Source organism: Argopecten irradians, chromosome 3 (genome assembly GCF_041381155.1).
Source record: "Argopecten irradians isolate NY chromosome 3, Ai_NY, whole genome shotgun sequence".
Lineage (NCBI taxonomy): Eukaryota > Metazoa > Mollusca > Bivalvia > Pectinida > Pectinidae > Argopecten > Argopecten irradians.
Window position 1 is genome coordinate 30,603,612 of NC_091136.1, and position 22,529 is coordinate 30,626,140.

At 37.1% G+C, this 22,529-nt stretch overlaps 1 protein-coding gene across 1 annotated transcript; it reads right to left on the bottom strand.

Annotated features, from left to right (window-relative positions):
* Window positions 1-806: 806 nt before the first annotated feature.
* On the bottom strand, window positions 807-18,024 carry LOC138319618 (uncharacterized). Its single transcript, XM_069262766.1, is given in 7 exon segments — window positions 807-5,297; window positions 9,030-9,269; window positions 11,811-11,828; window positions 11,830-11,999; window positions 13,276-13,416; window positions 16,756-16,854; window positions 18,012-18,024. Coding segments are annotated over 7 exon segments (2,124 nt in total). The 3' UTR covers window positions 807-3,854.
* Between the last annotated feature and the right edge of the window lie 4,505 nt (window positions 18,025-22,529).

Genomic DNA, 22,529 nt, shown 5'->3' on the forward strand with positions numbered 1-22,529 from the left:
CCAACATGGCTGCCTGTCGGCTATTTTGTTAACTGTTCAGTCCCAAAATGAAATATGAACAGCTAGGGTCCCAGGGAAACCTATATATGAAATTTGATACACATACCTTTAGTACTTTCTGAGAAATAGCGGTTAACAAGAATTGATTAACAAGATCAACGGGCGCGCGGACGGCCTACCATCTACTGGCGCAATAGCCACATAAGATATGAAGGCTGCTTGTGATAAAATGACTCCATATATATATATATCATTCTGCAATATTGTGCAAATTCCTAAATTGTATAATAATATTAATTTGATACAAATTAATGAAATAAAGTTTATATTAAATTCACACAAAGTTTTTAAAGTGTTTACTCGTATTTGATTGGTGAATCCTTATGTAACCAGAACTCAAACTCAATTTTCAGATATTACAATAAGGGTATGTATTTTAATCAAATTGTCCCTAAAGAAGTGGACAACTAATACCCCCGCTACACCAATAATTACTCCATTGATAGGGGACATTTCAAAGCCCTATATAGTTTACTCAACTCCCTGTTATGTCAGGGTTCTGTGTACCAAAGTAATCAAAATCTGTCAAAGTAATCAAAATCTGTCAAGTAGTATAGGAGGAGTTTTTCAGACAAAGTTGTATCTACAGACTAACAGACAGACAACCCGATTCCAGTATACCCCCCATAACTTTGTTGTAGGGGGTACAATAAACCTAAAGACTACAAAAGAGAATACCTTTGTATAGTTATAACTACAGTCATGAATATACATGGTCGAAATAACAGATAACACATCAGCAGATATCCAGGTAGTAAGAATTTTTAATACATTAAACTTTCAATGCAAAAAGATTCAGATATTTATTAAAAACTTCTATAGCTGCTCTTTGAAAATCTTATCAACATTTTCTGGTTTTAAAGCATAGACAGGTCTTGCTTTGTTTCATAGTACTTATATTTGTCGCCAATAAATTATATAATTCCTGTATCAACTGTCAGAGACAATTAACAGAATACATCTTAGTATAAAAACACAATACATGTATTGCTAAATTTATTATTTTATAGCATATTTACTCCACAGCCACGAGTCCAGTCCTGATCATACGATCACTGTCCTCAGAAACTCGAGTTACTTAACTTGTAATTCAGTGATGATCATACGATCACTGTCCTCAGAAACTCTAGTTACTTTTAATCTTAATAAACAGAGTCCAATCCAGACAACAACATAACGTCACTTAATTTAGCACTTTTGGCATCAATTTGGAGCACTATATAAATATGTACAATGCTAATAAATTATCTCCACGTAAACCATAATATAAACTGTACTCAGAGGGGAATTCATAACATTGTAATTGCACTAACTACAATTAAGGTGCAAAAATAGAATAATGATAATATGTATAGTGATCATTTGGTTTACAGCCATATATAGTTTGTCTCTCTTGTACAGCTAAATAATTGTATAAAACAGTGTAATGTTCAACACATTTTGAAAGTGTTGAATATCTGTAACTCAAATTCTGTAGATCATGTATGTAAACCTTGCATTTGATTACTGGTACTTTTATTATACAAGCAGGGTTTGTGGGTTACACCATCCCCGTATCCTTTTTAAGCACAGAAAATGAAAATGACCTAAATCTTTTTCCATCAGTCAATTACATACAGAGAAATCTCATTTTACTGGAAAGATTTGAAACACCCAGTGCAAACCTTGATTTGAGAACATAACACTTTTAACTGAAATTGAATCTCAATTATCTGTAGAGTACCTGTTGATGTGTGTAATTCATTTTTTTTAAAAAGAAATTCAAAGAGATGTAGTGTTTCACTTAAAATTTTATTCAGAATTTTAATCTTTCATCTGTAAAGACAGATGGACGGATGCTTAATCAATTATCTCTAAGTAAATATATACTGTAATAGTACTGAAACCAACTACTGTTTCTCGTGATTGATTTACACAAGCTATTTACTTTCATGAAAAAACTTTTACGAATTAATGAATTAAAAAAGTTTTGCCCCATGAATAACATCTACATCATTTATGGCGATAGAAAATTCAGTCAATTTTGAAATCCCCAAATGTTAATCTTTGTGAACTTGTCAGTAGTGTAGCTGAAGGATGTTGGATGTGTAAGCACTTTTTTGAGGCAAGTGCTGCAGGCAGGAGAAATAGTTTTGATGGGGGTCGGGGGAGTTCCCTTGGGAAAAAAAGGTGCCATTTGGTCACTTTTGGCAGTTTTAGTCTCATGTGATTTGAAATTAATTCATTTTGAAATATGGACTCATCATTTCCAGGTAGGTACATTAGCTTTAATGCTCATGTTTTGATTCCACCTTTCAAATTTTCCACCTGCAGAGACAACTTGTTTATGGGAACGTATGAGTGTATAAAATACATATCCATACACTGAGTGACCATCACCACACCAAAACTCAAACACTTATTAAGTTCGCCATAAAATTATCTCTAATCCACGACTTCCAAACCTGAAATGCCTAGACAAAGTTCCTCTCAGGCAATAAATCTCATTAATCTTGATTTAATACCTCCTAAAATGAACTGACCTACACCTCTTTATTGTTGATACGGAGGCAAGCTTGCATGGCTAGCCGGAAATATTAGCAGGTAAAACAATACAGTCTACCTTCTTTATTCATTTCTTTTATATAGACTGTCATGAACACACAAGGTACTCATTAAACATCCATCAAATATTGGAAATTTCCCGACTTTATACACATGCTTAGGAAAATGATGAGCATGCATGGGATTTGTGCTTACATGGCAGCTACACGCTTGCTTGTCTTAATAATTAAGAAATTTAACAGCTGTGAAAAAATGTTGGTTCACAATAATATTGGACACCATGCAGCCACTAGGCATAACAGCTAGACTGGGGATGTTACTGCCAACATGGAAATTAATTTACACTAATTAAGTGAAGGACTAGTACTTTTTATTAAAATTTCCCTCTCGCGCAAGATTTTGTGTCTTTATGAAACTGCTGCAAAAGGCTAACAGTCATATTTATTGCAAAAATGTTTACAAACACAAATTGAGAAATTTAACACTCCTGAATTCATCCATATTTGCGGTATATGGTTACAGAGGTGGTCATCACAGAGAGATGCCATGTAATTTGTAAAACTTCCAATTACAGGGAAAATAACTTTTAATATTTTGGATATAAAGACCCTATGAAGAAATAAAGAAATTGTATCAGATTTTGTTAGATTTACAGATAAGTGATTGGAGGCAAAGCTGTTAGCTTGATAAAATATTTTAAATGCTCTCTTTCAGTGCGTTAATTAGTTATATATAATTACCCCGGTAGTGCCAATGCATGTGTTCTGTCTTCAATATTCTAAAATCATCACTTCACCAAAATGTTAAATACCCCTCACAAAATTTATGTTACAACCCCTTTTCTACATCTTATCTCAGAAAAACTAAACCTTATTACATTTTCTACAATTTAATGTAGCTTGCTTCTACCATGCAAGCTACTACCATGGCCTATACCACCTACAATTGATGAAACATCTGTAATATTCTTACTTGCCATTATTAGCCCATATGGAATCGATAAACTTATCGATATACCGAAATAAGTAAAATATATTTAAACAATATACTTTTTCCATCATTTGTGGGTTTGTGTATTTAAACAAAAATTGTGGAATGGTCAATATTACTATATGTACCACACTTACAACTTAAAACTACATGTATTGGCTAAAATGTTTGACCTAGAATTATCATTTCAGAACTTAATCATCATCCTGTCTTTGTGATCCTATGACTGCTGTGATACGATATGGTTTCCTTGGTCCTATTCACTGATCCAGTTGCAGTTGTTCCCCTTCCTCCATAGTGGTCTGCAACAGCTGCCCGTCCATTGCCAACAAGGCTTGAACAGTCTCTAAAGGAATGGGCTCTCCATCACCGCCCTGGAGTTGTACGGTGCTTCCATCCTGGTTTTGGATGATTATAATACCTTCGGGAGTTTGATAGATGTTTGAGGCAGTGATGATGTGGTCGGAGGGTACTTGTATTCCCTCTACCCCTCCTTCCTCTAGAATCTGATCCTGCACTAGTTGAACCATTTCCCCTTCCTCAAAGTCTCCAGTAGCTTCCACAATTGTATCACTTGTGTCCATAATGTTTTCAAGACTCCCTACATCAGATTTACATAATATTGTGTCGGTATCTAGGGACTTTTGCACCTCCTGCTGTGAAGAGTTTTCTTGTTGCTGCTCATCTACCACCACAGCTATATCTGTGCTTTTGTCCCCATTCATGGCTGCAGGAACATTAGCAGTTGTAGGAAGCGCAGACAACTGGAGTTGTGACTCCTCGACCACCAGACCAGTCACCACGGACATCGGTACGGTGGGAAGAGATTCAGTCAATGAGGTAACAATGTTTTCATGGCTGTCCACTGTCGATCTGTCTATTGAATTAGAGTCCAACAAGTTTTCTACGATCGGATTTGAATTTTCCACAACAGGAGTTGAATTTTCTATAATAGGAGTTGGGAGAGGTTGATTGGACATGGATTGTTGAATCACTATTGTATTAGCTGGCCCGGACTGAACTAGATTTGAAGCTGTATTCACATTCAAATTTGGCGCTGTATTCACAGTCACAGTCACTGGTCGTGCCGTAGATGCCTTTTGAGCATTTGCTAGGGAGGCTAGATTTGGTGGTAGTAAACTAATACCACCCACAACACTTTGTTTAATGCCTTGCTTGGATTCCACAGTCTGGATAACTACTGGTGCATTATTGGATTGCTTACTTACTCCTGGGGTCAAATTGTTTGTACCTGAGGATGTGAGCACCGTGTTAACATGACTAGGTGATGCTGATACCGTCACAAACCGCGGCTGTGATGAGGACACTGGTGTGACAGATTCCATGATGCTGTCTATCTTACCTAATTTTTGATTGTCAAGCACTGCTGAAGAGGAAGATGTTTTACCATTACTTGCCTCCACAACAACAGGCCGTCCTGTCGCTAAAACAAAATTGTTTTTACTTGAGCTACTCAATGTAGTTCTTGTGAGCTGTTTGCCAGCAGCCATCTTTGACAGCAACTGTTTCTGCGTGACATACTCCACACGTTTTACCCGTGGTTTGATGCTAGTGTCTATATGTGGGGGGTCGGCAGGTATTTTTCTATACTGGAATGTTGATAAATCACTGGCAGGTATTTCTTTCACATCGTATGTATCTAACTCCAAACCCAGCATATCTGCCAAGTACTTGTTGTCCACCTGTAACAGGGAAAATAGTTTAACATTTGCTGTAAAGCCCGTTTTTTACAAGGGTCAAAATTTTCATGATTTTAATGCAGCACTTAAGTGGCAATTGCTGTAGTGCAAAGGTCTTGACCTGTCCATGATTTTCCTTCAATTAAACAGTTGTGTATGTATAAAACGGAAACTCAATGAGAGCAACTGGTTTTGGCTAATACTTCTGATATCTAAAGCTATCCCAGAAGTCTGTACATTTTGATTTACGCGCATGTTATGTTGACCTTTTGCAATTGTGATACAATGTTTATTTTTAAAGGTACAATTCAGTCTAAGAGTACATTAAAATTTGCACATATATCGGAAACAAACCAGTTCTCATAGAAATTAGATTTCTTGGTTTTACTGTGATATGCCAGAAAAGCCCACTGTAGTGAAATGTATGTGAAATATTCAAACTCGCTTACTGTCTGCCATTACACATTGTGATCGGATGTCTTGTATGCCGAACCCTGGCCCTTGCCAGTGTAGTAAAGAAATGCTTGTCTAGAACTATTCAAATTGCTCTTACAGTAGTGTGTTTACCTTTATTAGATTCATGTTCTTTTAATAATTTCATCAACTCCTCAGTGGTTATGTAATGCATTTGTTTAAAGTGCGTGACTTTGGCTTGGGTATGGGTACAGCGTACATGTTGTACCTGCTTAATCGTATTAATCAACGATTTGGAATTTCAACAGTATCAATCAAAATACTTAAAGATGCTCCACCGCTACAAATTGTATTTTTTCACTATTAAAAACTGGAGCAGACGAATTAGTATTTTTCTTCAGTTACAAAAGTTACTTACTTTGCACCATTACCACCATTGAAAAGTTTGAGCATCTAATTTTACTTCAAGTTAGAAATATAAAAAAATAACTAATTGCATCCTGAAACAAGAGATCCCAGAGGGATCTTGGCGCCCACCAAAGAATGATCTATATCTCACAAATGAAAGATGGATCTTTTCTCTACTTTTTAAACTTTTTCAAGCATACTACATATAAAATTTGAGACAGATCGCTTCAGTACCTTTTGAGAAATAGCGGTAACAAACTTCAACTATCAAAATCCAAGATGACTCCTTGGCGGCCATCTTGTTGATCAATCGGTCCCAAATCACAATATGCACAACTAGGGCCCTAGGGGAACCTACATGTGAAATTTGAGAAAGATCCATTCAATACTTTCTGAGAAATAGCGATAACAAACTTTGCATATAAAAATCACAGATGGCTGCCTGGCAGCAATTTTGTTGACTGATCGATCCCAAATCATAATATGCACAACTAGGGCCCTAGGGAAACCTACATATGAATTTTGAGACAGATCCCTTCAGTTACTTTCTGAGAAATAGCGATAACAAACTTTGAATAACAAAATCCAAGATGGCTGCCTGATGGCCATCTTGTTAACCGATCGGTCCCAAAATGCAATATGCACAACTAGGTCCCTAGGGGAACCTACATATGAAATTTGAGACAGATCCCTTCAGTACTATCTGAGAAATAGCCATAACAAACTTTAACTATCGAAATCCAATATGGCAGCCTGGCGGCCATCTTGTCCACTGATTGGTCCAAATATGCAATATGCACAACAAGGGCCCTAGGGGAACCTACATATTAAATTTGAGAAAAATCTCTTCAGCACTTTTTGAGAAATGGGGATATCAAACCTTAACTATCAAAATCCAAGGTGACCGCCTGGCGGCCATCTTGTTTTTCCTATCAGCCTCAAAATCTATATGGCACAGATAGGGACCAAGGGTAACCTCCGTGTGAAGTTTGAACAAAATTCCTTCAGTAGTTCTCAAGAAATATCGATAACAAACTTCAACTGCCAAAATCAAAGATGGCTGTCTGGCGGCCATCTTGTTTTTCCGATCAGCCTCAAAATCTGTATGGCACAACTAGGGACCAAGGGTAACCTCCATGTGAAGTTTGAACAAAATCCCTTCAGTAGTTCTCAAGAAATATTGATAACAAACTTCGACTGCCAAAATCAAAGATGAATGCATGGCGGCCATCTTCTTTTTCCGATCAGCCTCAAAATCTGTATGGCACAACTAGGGACCAAGGGTAACCTCCATGTGAATTTGAACAAAATCCCTTCAGTAGTTCTCAAGAAATATCGATAACAAACTTCAACTGCCAAAATCAAAGATGGCTGCCTGGCGGCCATCTTGTTTTTCCGATCAGCCTCAAAATCTGTATGGCACAACTAGGGACCAAGGGTAACCTCCATGTGAATTTGAACAAAATCCCTTCAGTAGTTCTCAAGAAATATCGATAACAAACTTCAACTGCCAAAATCAAAGATGGCTGCCTGGCGGCTATCTTGTTTTTCCAATCAGCCTCAAAATCTGTATGGCACAACTAGGGACCAAGGGTAACCTCCATGTGAAGTTTGAACAAAATCCCTTCAGTAGTTCTCAAGAAATATTGATAACAAACTTCAACTGCCAAAATCAAAGATGGCTGCCTGGCGGCCATCTTGTTTTTCCGATCAACCTCAAAATCTGTATGGCACAACTAGGGACCAAAGGTAACCTCCATGTGAAGTTTGAACAAAATCCCTTCAGTAGTTCTCAAGAAATATTGATAACAAACTTCAACTGCCAAAATCAAAGATGGCTGCCTGGCGGCCATCTTGTTTTTCCGATCAACCTCAAAATCTGTATGGCACAACTAGGGACCAAGGGTAACCTCCATGTGAAGTTTGAACAAAATCCCTTCAGTAGTTCTCAAGAAATATCCATAACAAACTTCAACTGCCAAAATCAAAGATGGCTGCCTGGCGGCCATCTTGTTTTTCCGATCAGCCTCAAAATCTGTATGGCACAACTAGGGACCAAGGGTAACCTCCATGTGAAGTTTGAACAAAATCCCTTCAGTAGTTCTCAAGAAATATCGATAACAAACTTCAACTGCCAAAATCAAAGATGGCTGCCTGGCGGCCATCTTGTTTTTCCGATCAACCTCAAAATCTGTATGGCACAAATATGGACCAAGGGGACCCTCCATGTGAAGTTTGAACAAAATCCCTGCAGCAATTTTTAAGAAATAGTGATAACAAGCATTGTTTACGGAAGGACGACGGACGGCGGACCACGGACGCAGGGCGATTTCAATAGCCCACTATCTGATGATGGTGGGCTAAAAATTCTGTGGCGCTATATCCTGTATGGAATGAAGTACTGATTACTGATTAATTTTAATGTTAATTTGTCATATATACACGATTAAACACCAATTATTGTTCAAATGATGAATATCATTTATGCTCTGTCCGCGGTGGAGCATCTTTAAGAATGTTGTGGAATTTGTCAATATTTCATGTTACACGTTTCATAAGTAATATTGAACAATACATTTATGTCATATTTTGTCCGCGGTGGAGCATCTTTAAGAATGTTGTGGAATTTGTCAATATTTCATGTTACACGTTTCATAAGTAATATTGAACAATACATTTATGTCATATTTTGCCTCGTGGTTATGTAACAGAATTGGCTTCATTGAATTGTCCCTTTAAGATGATGCAAATCAAATGCATAATATAAATCATTTTTACATCATTATTATATTTTTTAGTAAACATACATTACAATCGCTAAAATCTTTCTCCATACAGTAAATTAAACTCAATTTCTCCATACATTAAACTTAACTCACACTTCTTCGATTTTTGTATAATGATGATGTTTACCTTTAATTTTCTAGCATTACTGATGTTATTTTCCGAGTTTGATGGATTGAGATACAGTTTGCAGAATTTTTGGACTTGTTTGGAAAGGGCCTCAAACTCATGGTAGATGTCGTCAACATGGGGTAGTGATGGTTTGCCCTTCTCCACTTTCATTAGTAGGAACTCCCATAGAGTGATGACCTGGGCGAGGCGAGGTAGGACCACTTCCATCAGCTCCTCATCTTCACACTGTCGGATCAGCTGTAACAACAGAATCAACAAGGCTACAGCAACCAGAATTACACATGTAGTTATTTGTCTCGCCTGACCAGCTTTACAGTAATGTTGAATTCCACATGACAAAAAGAACAAGAGATCCCAGAGGGATCTTGGCGCCCACCAAAGAATGATCTATGTCTGACAACAGAAAGAGGGATCTTTTCCCTGCTTTTCAAACTTTTACTGCATACTATATAAATATATATGAAACTTGAGAAAGATCCTTCCAGTACTTTCTGAGATATGTAGCAGTAACTTCAAACTTCAATTATCAAAATCCAATATGGCTACCTGTCGATCATCTTGCTGACCGAAAATGCACTAGACCCCTTGAGGAACCTGTACATGAAATTTGAGAAAGATCCCTTCAGTACTTTCTGAGAAATAGCGGTAAACAAAACTTTAATCTATCAAAATTCAATATGGCCCCCCCCCCCCACCCCCCGCGCCCCAACCCCCGCCCCCCCCCACCCCCCCCCCCCCCACCCCCCTTCTAATTGACCGACTCACTCCCAAAAATGGCAATAAGCACAACTGACTTGGTTCAAGAGGCAACCGACATATTGAACATTTTGAGAAAGAAAGGATTCCTTCAGTTAATTTCTAGGAAATAGCCGGTACACCAAAGCTTCAATAACCTATCCAAAAAACCAAGATGGCCGCCGCGGTCGCCATCCCATCTTGTTGGACCATTCACACCCAAAATGAAAAATATGCACAAAACTTAGGGTTCAATAGGAATCCTACCATATGAAACTTTGAGACAAGATTCATTCAGTTCTTTCTGGGGAATAGAAGCTGCACAAGTTACTCTAACTCTATCTATCAAAATCGAAGATGGCCACCAGTCGGCCATCTTGTTGACTGATTGGTCCCAAAATGCAATATGCACAACCGAGGTCCTAGGGAAACTTACATATGAAATTTGAGAAAGATCCCTTCAGTACTTCCTGAGAAATAGCAGTAACAAACTTTAACTATCAAAATCCAAGATGGCTGCCGGTCGGCCATCTTGTTGACTGATTGGTCCCAAAATGCAATATGCACAACTAGGGTCCTAGGGGAACCTACATATGAAATTTGAGAAAGATTCCTTCAGTACTTTTCTGGGAAATAGCGGTAACAAACTTTAACTATCAAAATCCAAGATGACCGCCGGTCGGCCATCTTGTTGACTGATTGGTCCCAAAATGCACTATGCACAACTAGGGTCCTAGGGGAACCTACATATGAAATTTGAGAAAGATTCCTTCAGTACTTTCTGGGAAATTGCGGTAACAAACTTTAACTATCAAAATCCAAGATGGCCGCGGTCGGTCGGCCATCTTGTTGACTGATTGGTCCCAAAATGCAATATGCACAACTAGGGTCCTAGGGGAACCTACATATGAAATTTGAGAAAGATTCCTTCAGTACTTTCTGAGAAATAGCGGTAAACAAGAATTGTTAACGGACGGACGGATGGACGGAAGGACGGACGGAAGGACGGACGGACGGAAGGACGGACGGACGGAAGGACGGACGGACGGACGGAAGGACGGACGGACGGACCACAGACCACGGACGAAAGGCGATTTGAATAGCCCACCATCTGATGATGGTGGGCTAAAAACAAGAGGCCCAGAGGGCCTGTATCTCTCACCTGGATTGTAATGCCATGCAAGTAATGTTCTGAATACAGGTTCATTGATCCTTTTCTGAAGGAATTTAAATATTTACCTCTAATTTCCCTATTTGGTCCCACTCATTCTTCTGCAGTAGGTAAAAGTCAAACTTAATACAAATTTTGTTCCCCTTCCCCAGAGCATGTTTCTGGCCAAATTAGGTAACAATCCATGCATAACTCTATGACTAGCAGCAATCTGAAGGATTCACCTGTATTTCCACTATCGCCCCTATGCCCTGGAGGATCAGAGCCAAAATTTATACAAACTGTATTCCTCTCCCCCAAAGGATGTTTCTGGCCAAATTTGGTTACATTCAATGTAGAACTCTATGACTATTAGCAACTTAAAGGATTAACCTTTATTTCCCCTATTGGGTCCCGCCCCTCCTGTCTCCAGGGGGTCAGAGCCAAAATTTATACATACTCTATTCCCCTTACACCAAGGATGTTTTTGGCCAAATTCAGGCCAGGTGAGCTACTGTTCTAGTAAGCTGGTTCTAGTAAGATCAGATGCATTGTAAGACAAAGACTGATCCTTCAATTACTCCTTTGAAACTCATAATGACCAATATCCCCATTATATGTCCATGGTAACCATAATTGAATATGTGATGTGTCAAATTATAGATATTCATATGTTTGAACAATATAGGTCATTTTCCAAAACCTATGCACAGTGACCTTCTTGCCATGGCAACCAAAATTTCAGCATCTACATGCTTCCCAAAGTTAGCTGTCAAGTTCCACTGAAATTGATCAAGTAGTTTATAATTATGAGTTGTCCAGACATGTAAATTGTAGGTAACCAATCATCTGGCTTGATTAACCTACACTAAATATGAAGTAATCTTACATACATCACGAAGTTTGTTTTTTCCTCTTCATTGGATTTTCTAAGTTGCGTCCCCGATACCCTCCGCGATAATGGAACATTTTGTTGGGCGTTCCAGCAGAAGGAATTCCGGAGATGGAGTCTTGAGTATTGCTGTCCTCCGATAAGTTACCCGTATTGTTACCTAATCCATTGTGAGAAGACCTTCCAAAAGCTAAAACAATCGTTTACATGGTTAGATAGATGTATACCAAATACTAAAGCAAAATAATCTCACATGCTTATAAATTTTATTTAAACTCTTACATTAGAAATTACAAAGAAGCAGAAGCAGTTCTGTAAATAATTTCAAAAATAATTTTCATAATAAGGGTTTCAGGTTTCTTTAGAATTCAAAAAAAAAAAAAATTAGAAACATGTCTGTTAGATATTTAGTGCTCGCTAAATACTTCCTAACCTTAATTTCCACTATGAAATCATCCTCTGCAACAGGTGTACGTAGCACTTTCGCTCATTATCCTTGGGACTATTGCAAGGAGATGGTTTACGCCCTTGGTGCATTGTAATAAATACTTTCCTTTACTTCATCAGAACTTTAAATGGGAAATTACTTTGAAGTTCTTTGTTACATACATATTGATATTGATACGATAAACTTGTTTCGTTATTCAAAATAGTCGTCCACTAGAACACCATCCAGTCTCTGTGCACGTGCGCATGGTGACTTACCTGTGTCATACTTGAACGCCTTTCTGAGGTACATTAGATCTAGAGCTCAGACACTCAATGATATTTTATAATGTGTTTTTTTATTCTGTTTCGCTCATGTAAAGCTATGTAATTTTATAAATATTAATTAGGAGTGCAGAAAATGCTGTCTATGGTCACATGGTTTAGCAAGCGATAGTGCAACGTACACCTAGGGCCTAGGATGATGTGAAATGAATCAAATATGTGGCCGGTACTAAAAGTTATCCGTTTCATCACTTTCTTTTATTGACTACAAAAACCTGAATTGCATTGTATTGTTCCAGAAGTTTTCAAAGTCGATTAGATGCTTAGAAAATCGTGACCGATGCAAGAATTTGTATGATACGCAGCTTGAAGTTTACACAAAACAAATGCGTTTAGCACTGTGAAATGTCACTGTTGTTAATTTATAGTAGATAATCGCTGACAAGTATATCTTAATATATGTTTTGAAAGTTTGGTGTCACTAAATCATGGCGAAATCTTTTAAACGCTATAAGACATTGACTTCCGGTATCGCATGCGCAGTTGGAATCTAATAATAAAAGTACGAGTACACTCGCACTAAAAATTTATCAAATATTCAATCGATTTAACATCCTTTTGTGCAACATTAAATCTTTGAAACAATAAGACTGCTTCACATTAGCTTTTCAGCATTATATGATGTGTAACCAAGCTCTAAATAATGCTTACCTGTAATATCAATTTTGATGAAATATTATAATATTCATACTTACAGTGTAGGTTTTCCTCCGGCAGATCATCAACAGATCCATGTCCAGGGTTGAGTCGGTAGTGTCGACCCAGTCCACCACGTCCAATATACGACTTGTGACAGGTCTCACACTTCCAGTTCTTAGGCCGAGGATGTCCAACACCTACAGATAACGACAAAGTAGACATCTTCATTGTCACAATGTAAATTCAGTAAAAAAATAATACGATCTTATTCCAGGATGCATCAGCATATTAAGATTCACAAGAGAAATGAAAGTTTTAAGTTAATAAGTAGACCTGAGAGACTTGTTACAGGTACTTGTTACAGTAAAAAGGCTGCCAAAACACTAGGGGAATAGCCTTGAAGTATTGATCCAAACAGAAAGTTTCTACACTGATAATGACAATGCTTACAAAATGAAGAACACTTGTATACATTTATGAATATATAGCACTAAGCACTTCTTACTCAATACCCTGGAACATCCACAGTAGGACTTGGGTAATGTAAAATAGACAGTGCATGATCATCTTAGAACCAATAAATTACAGAAAATTCAATATCAACCTGGAGCCATGTGCACTGGCCCTCACAAAAAACTGGACAAAAAAATTAAAACTGGACAAAAAAATTTCATTGAATGTTATTGAAACACAAATACTGCCTGTTTTAGTGTTAGTAGCTAAGTTAATCACCACACTGTTATATATTATTCTCTATTTCAGTATACATTATCCAGGTCTGCTAAACACTGCAGTGTGCAAAATGATTTATTGGATTATAGGAAGCTCATGATAAAGACTGAAAAAAAAAATAAAACAAGAACCTATAGATGCTTATACTGTCTGCACTAGTACTCTGTACGTACACTGCACCAGATATTGATCAGCTTAGCCTTTACAGGCAACTACAAAACATTCAGCCAGTTTCAATTGGAAATCCTGCCCATCTCAGATTTCCCTAATTTGTCAGAAAATTTATGGGAAAAAACATATCACCTTCAAATTTCTCTTATTTGAAGATTTTTGAAAATGTAAAACATCGAACATCCTTAATTTACAATCTGGAAATGACAGCAATTAAATATTTTACTTACTTGCTGGTTGTAACAAAGAATTACATACACAATGAGTTCAATGATGGCACACCTACTAATGTGTGAATTTTTTTTTAGTGAATTAACCAAAACAAGATTAATATCAGTCATCTACCTATACTAATTCAGTGAAAAGTAGTGTTAGAATATTGAAGGATAATTCTCAAATATGGTAAATGTAAATACGGTAAATGTACCATAACTCATGAAGTTCATAATTCATTATAGAGACTATATATATGTCAAGTGTACAGGTCGGGTACTAAAATCTGGATAACCAGGGATAAAATTTAGTACCTGTGCAACCATCATTGACTACATTCTACAGTTGGTAAAATATGTACCACATACCACAGACCGACCTAAAATTTCCTGGCTAGTGGCTATATATATATATATATATAGAGAAGAGAGAGAGTCATCTAGTGAGGTGGAAACTTCAAAAATTTTTCACAAGCGCCGAGCACGAGTGAAAAATATCAAAGCTTCCACCCCACGAGATGAAATATTACTGGTATTTATCAAGACAAAGACACAAGGAATATTCTATTTATTACATTTGTTTTCTCACTTCCATTTACAGAAGACCACCACTACTAGTTCCGTCAAAGGTTATACGCCATTGTATTGTATAGAGTTATTTGCCCTTGTGATTATTACATTGTATTTTTGTGAGCATTTTTGTGATGCTGCATTCCAATTGGTCACAAAAAGTGAGTGAAATATCAAAAATGATACGTAACACACTCCAGTGAATATCTCACTTATATTTTCACCATAAAACCTTATATTTCACAGTGAAAAATGTAAAAATGTTAATTGATTCATTTTTTGTTCTAAATACAGTGCTACTTCTTTAACCAGGTTTTCTAGGTACCCTATATATCAAGCAGGGTTTGAGATTAAGCCTTCCACATAATCATTTTTTAAGTACAAGAAATTGAAAATACAAGGATCCCCCACTTTTGTTCTTCTTTAAAAATGTAAATTATTTTTCAATTTTACAGACATAGATGTCGGGTGCAAACCAATCCAACCAGCGGTTACAATAACTATATATGAGGACACAATTTTTGTTGAGGCTCTCACAGTGCAATTAACTAGCTTGTCGCCATATGCATGTACCAAGAAGCTGGGTGGATCTTGTTGCGTTGTGGCCCCTAACCAAACCATTCACCCCACCTCAATCCCTCCCAACACAGGGGTAAGTGCTCGGGGGGAAGAGTGTAACTGGATGGAAGTCGGGGGGGATAGTGTGGTTCTGGGGGCGCAGTCTCCTAATCTTTTTTTTTTTTTTTTTGTTTTTTTTTTTTTATTTCTTTTTTTTTTTTTCTCTTTTTTTTTTTCTTTTTTTTTTTTTTCCTTTTTTTTTTTTTGTTTTTTTTTTTTCGGTTTAGCATCCCTGGGGGGCCGGGGGCGTTGCTTAGAGAAATAGGAAAAAGTTTCTGAAGTTATTTGTTGAAAATCCCGACAACTTGTATATCCACACGATAACACCAAACTTACAAAAAAATATCAAAATAAACCCACAAACAAAAAGTGGGGGGGGGTAGGTTAGTTTGCGTTGGCGTGGGGGAGGGGGTGGTGGCCCGGCCTGCAGTGATACGGCATACGGTTGGTTGGGTTTCTTGTTCCTTTCCGTTGTATGCTACGACAGGTGGGTCTTTTATTCGTGTGATACAGTTTCTTTTGATATATTTCAATTGGTTGTTCTTGCTGGCAACATCGAGAGCGAGAGGTTGGGTTCACGCGGGGAACGCACTGTCATTCTGATGTCATAGGTTGGCACTACAAATCCCCCCCACACACACCCACCCCCCCCAAACACCACCCCAGTGTGCCTTCGTTAGTTTTTTAACATATGTTGAATTTTCACTTTTCCTTTGAGATGCAATATTATGGTGGATTGTCCCACACCCCCCCCCGACCGAATGCAAATAAAATGGGACTCCACCCCAAATAGAATTTTTGTATCACACAATGCCATAGACCCCCACCCCCCCACACCCCCCGCCCCCCCCCTCTATATCTTGAGAATTTCATGTAATATGGGATACAATGGCTGAAATTTTTAATTTAGTTTTATATTGCCCAATGTTTTAAAGCATAAAACACTAAGTAAGCAAAGTTGTTAAAATAATGTATTATCAATGGGATGGGGCGTGTGTGGCCACGGGAATATTCTTTATACAACTTCATAATTCTCTACTTCAGAAGTGTGGTTGGGTGCTTATTATAAGGGGAGGGACAGGCGGCACTACTATTAAAAGCAAACACACAGTTAAGTGTGTTTTATTATGAAAACGGTATGGTTACTAGCTTAACCCATCATAATGATTTACAATAGCACCCACCTGCCTGATCTCATTGGTTGACAATTTGATTCAGTAAAAATCTATATACCTGTCTCCATGCCCCATAGAGACTCAGATCCTTGCCTCTCTTCTCGTTCATCTTCACTGTATTTAAAGTCAGAGTAACCACCATCAGAATCATCATAATCTTAGCTAACCAGTCCATAAAACATGAATATGTGTTTATAGGTCTCTTCAACCTTGTGTTTGGGTGGTTTTGAAATTTCTACCAGATCTTGTAAGCGGGCGGGTGGGGGGCCCGGTGTTAGGCTTTTTTCCTAAGTTCTTTTCTCCTCTTGTAGAATAAATCAGGTCATCATTCCCTGTTTCATCTAGATCTTCTTTCTAAATTTTGCGTTTTTTTTTTTGCTTTACTGTAAGGTTCTGCGAACTACTTTGACTTAGCAGCACAAGTCTGTTGTTCCCTGTGACTGAAGTGTTATGGGGGTACAACTATTTGCTGTCTTGTGTGGAGTTCAGAAGGGGGGATACATAACTCTGCTATAACTATTCGAGTATTAGGTATGAGGGTTATATTAGAATACTTGAAATCCGCATCCTGTGCCTGTTACGTTTAGCCACTCGCTGGCTAATGAAACACTTGCCATAATCTGTTTGATAGCTCGTTCATGTAGTGAGGTTGCTGTACACGGGGTATACAGATTACCCTGTGGAATTATACGTATGGGATTTGGACTCTGGAACAAATAAGTGGTGCCCCACTCCCTTGATTAACAGGTACAAGTCTAACAGAAACACCTGAGACTTGTGTAAAGTGTATAGAGCGTGTTCCCACAGTGGCCTCATAAGGCTCATTTAATCTTCATCCCCCTCCTTCCATTGTGCCGATTGCTGGTATGTAGAGGAACCCATCCTCAGGGACCAAACTGTCCCGACCGGTTCCTTTCCAACACTCCGTAACTGATGTGGTTGCATATACAATTACATTTTAATCAGATCAGTAACTTATCAGAAATATTGTGTCACATTATCAAACGTCACTTCGGGCAGGGGACAAACGCACCGTTGCTTTCTGATGTGTTTCGAAAGTCCCATCATTGCATAACAGTATCTGCCAAGGTTTTACTGCAACAGTTTGCCGTCTTCCAGGGCCTTGCGATGCGTTAAATTAAACTTGTGTCCATCTAAATTGTCTGATGTGTCTTCTTTCTCTAATGCTTGTTGTAAAATATCATCATCGGTAACATCGTTTTATGGGCAATTTGTAAACCGTCAAGCCGATACGATAGAGGTATCCTGCCCCCAATACATGTTTGCAATCGTCATTTCCAAAACACCATTCACGGGTGTCCGCCATGTTTGTTGTTGGCTTGTGTTATTTTGCCTATAAAAATTTCCGCGAAAAATTATCAAGCGGAACTTCAGATATAACCACAAAAACTCACTCTTTGGGCGATATACATTGTTTTTGAAAAAATTATGTCAAATACACATGATGAAAATTATATCGTGTAATTTGATGAAATCTGGAACTCAATTATTCCCAACTGTGGCGCGAATCATAATATGCATTCTTGAGCCTGCGTTAAAATCTGACAGTATGGTGTCGCTGTTATCGAGACAGTGTAGGCCAAGCTAACGAATAGAAACGGGTACGGAGGAAGTAAGATCACAAGACCTCGATTACTTTTGGCAGAAATAATGCGCACTAGTACGTTCCAAGGAGTATTTTAACGGTGACGCTCGATGCAATTCATATATCTATATCTCCTCTGACTCTCATCTAAATGGTAACTGGATTGGTCTTCATTATGTCACTGCTGTTTTCCATGATAGTACTAAATAATATTTGGATTCACACAATCGGTGCATATTATTTTGACTTTTATTGATATTAGTTTCTTTACTGTGAACACAAGAAATATTTCAATATTTTTTATTTAAATAGTGAAAATTTGGCGCATTTATTTTTATAAGTCCACCTTGCTGTTTATATCCATTGCATATTAATTTTCTATTTCGGTTGTTAATATCTCCTATACTTTTGTTAATTAAAGTATTATATCGGGTTTTTTTAGAAATTTCTTTTTATATCTTTTGAATTTAGAACCAAATTAAGTTATTCTAGGACAAGCAGGTCAAAACACTTTTTCGCGGCACTTGATATAGCATTGTAATTATAATTTAATTGTTGTTAAAAAAAAAAAACACATTTGAATAGAAAAAAAAAGCCCCCCCCCCCTGCACATTTTGTGTGACTTCGAATTTCTAGCGAAATCTTTAGACACCGTGCTGCGCGACGCGTTTCCTTCTAAAAAGCGTGTATGTATGCCGCTGTAAGAATGTATCAACACCCCCATTTACAATGATGCAAATTCTATTTCACACGAAATTGGAATAAAATTGACCTTTATAAAGGGGTTAATTCACTTTTTTTCAAAAATTAGCTACTTAGAAAGATTAACTTTTAGTTAAAAAATAACAATCGTTTAAAGAAACTCAACTCAGCCTTTCCTAAATCGTTTAATTTTTTTTTATCGGGGGACGACCCCCCCCCCGGGATCCCACATACTCCCAAAAATCATGCGCCATTTGTCGCTATGAAGATCTCTACAAATAGGCATCGTTATCTAAAAATACCCCATAATTTCAGCCATTCCTAAATAGTACCATTTTTCCACAGGGGGATCACAACTCAGAAACGCTAATTTGCGTAAGCAATCATTTCCAGTTAGCCACCCCAACGGACATATATGTATAGCATAAGGATATAAATCATTCATCTTTCCTGTTAGGCAGACCGCCCACCTGTGATATTTCAGATGTATAATATTCTATATATTTATCTCAATTTCACATGTTGAGCTGAGACGCCACATGTCGTATAGTCTGTACTAAGTATAGATAATTATATAGAATTAATTCAATTCCTGATATCAGCTGACGGCCTAGGGGGCGAGTTGTATAATAATTGAGAGTATTTATTCATTTTACTGTTAGCGACGGCAACTAGTCTAATTAGTTGTTTATGAATTTATTTACTTTATCTCATTTCCTGTTCAGTCGACGCACAAATTGATGTATATTTAACATTCAATTTCTGTAGGGCTACGAAAAAACTTCCAACAATACCAAAATAGCTCGAAAAGGTTAATTATCATGAATCTCCAAGAGTGATTAAACCCAATCGGCCTAGCTATTACAGGTAAAGTTGTTGGTTTTTTTTTTATTGTCAAAATAGGACAACAATATAAATTGACATTAACTTACAATGCAATTATAATTTTCTTAAATCAATATTATAGTCTAATTCTAATAAGATTTTCTAGTTTCTTGTTGATCTTAGTTTGAACCAGTAAGTCCAGGGTTTGCGGGTTAGAGCTACATAGTAAAGTTAAAAACTGCCATGAAAACTAAAGCCAAAGAAAACGACATGAGAGATACCTGAAAAAGTTATATGTGTCCCCGTATTTTTCATGCTCACGAATCAAAATGAGCTTTTAATATGTTATATTTGTTCATAAACCAAAAAGTTACCAACATTTTGAGAATTACAGTAAGCCTAATTTCAACGCATAGGTGTTAATTTTACAAGTTCAAATAAGAGCTGAAAATGATTTTGACAGTACTGAAGCCAACTGGTGTTACAGTTTTCTACATGCACCCCCCCCCCCCCCCCCAACACACACGACTTAAAAAAAAAAATCAACATTTTCACGACATAAAAATAACATTTTCACAGGATTTCAGTGCATTCTTTTCTGTATTGTAACAAACATTTAAAATGCGCATCTGAAGTCTACATCTTTCATAATTTTCAGCGGTAGATAACTCTTATTGTGAATACTCCACTCTTTTTTTCAATGAAAAAATTAAAGGATTTTTGGTTCATAAAATAAAAAAAAAAAAAAAAAAAAACATAATATAATAAAAAATTATAAAAAAAAAATAATAACAAAAAACTGCTCTATCTTGTCAAAATTCGTGTGGTTGTACATATTTCTTGAAAATTGAACTGATTAGCGTAGGCAACTTTGTCACTGTTTAGTCTGTTATCATGTTCTATTAAAAGATTGGAAACTTGTCACAACTTTCGATTTATTTTCATTTTGGTTGAGAACTGTTTTTTTTAGGTGATTTACTTGCGTCTTTTTTAACCTGAATTTCCTCCAAAAAGTGATCACTAGAAGAAAATTAACATATAGTGACGAGAAGGGCTAAAGCTATTTTTAAAATAAAATAAGTGACCTGATAATATATAACACGTCAATTAAACTGAATATATTATATCGGTCAGAACATTTTGTTTAATTATATTTCAATTTACTGAGCGCGGATCTTAGTACGTAGTCCTAATGCGGTATTTGTTTCATGTGCAGAAATCCCTAACTCAAAAATGGCACAATTTGAATCTTTATTTGTCAGAAAATAATAGATGGTTCCATTTCTGTCGATAAATCTTGACTATGCGATTAACAACAATATTTACTTAATATATTCCAATATGAAATAATTTGAACGAAACGAGAATTTGGCGGAGGTATCGTACTTCGAATCAAACCTTACCTTATAGTTTACTATAAATTAATGAAGAAGAAAAAGTAACATGTCAAAATGTTTGCCCAGTTACGACACATATAACTAGAGAGTTTGACGTTAGGAGTTCTGTTTTTATCATTTAGAACTATCGCCATACTTATTGTAAAAACTTTGACGAATGAACAATCCTGTAACCTAATACACGATGACTCATTTCACCCAGTACATGGCGGTAGACCTGAAATTAATAATTCAATAGCTAGCTACTTAGTTTGGTGGCTGTCTGTAAACGATGTCCCGACATATAACTAATTACCCTCCAAATTCGGGTTGCGAGTTCGAAAACAGATATTGACTGTAAGACGGTGGTTTGATAAGGGTACTCCGGCTTTCCAAAAAGCCCATCCGGCTCTATGCCGTTCTTTGATCAGTTTTCTTACTACCAGGACCATAGTTGTTCAGCACGCTGGTAAGTCAACTAAAATATATTAGTCTACAGTGGGTCTTCGACTTACCAGCGTGCTAAACACCGACTTACCAGCGTGCTAAACACCGACTTACCAGCGTGCTAAACACCGACTTACCAGCGTGCTAAACACCGACTTACCAGCGTGCTAAACACCGACTTAAGCGTGCTAAACACCGACTTACCAGCGTGCTAAACACCGACTTAGCAGCGTGCTAAACACCTATGGTACGTAACAAATTAATCCCAAACTGCTAAAACACCATAGTTGCCGACTGTCATTAAAGATGCTCCACCGCCGACAGAACATAAATGATATTCATTATTTGAACAATAAATGGTGTTTAATCGTGTATATATATGTGTAATTAACACAAAAAAATAATATAAAATAATCTATTTCGCCTTTGGTGCATGCGCAATCAGTACTTCATTCCATATAGGATATAGTGACACGGATTTTTTTCGGGATGCAATTAATTATATTTCATGTTTTTAACTTGAAGTAAAATTAGAAGCTCAAACTTTTCAATGGTGGTAATGGTGTAAAGTAAGTAACTTTTGTAACTGAAGAAAAATACTAAATCGTCTGCCACTGTTTTTGATAGTGAAAAAATACCATTTGTCAGCGGTGGAGCAACTTTAAGAACTGCTGTAAAGATCTGAAGTATCATGTACAAATTCTGGAAATGGTGGCATTTACTTTAAAAACAGAAACACTGAAGGTTGTGCATTTGACAAGGATAATTCTAAAGCATTTTTTTTATATTTCCAGTGAGTTAATAACAATGTGCAGAAAACTCATTTCACACGGAATATTAGCATTTTGTTTTCAACTGAATCCTGGATCTTCGGTA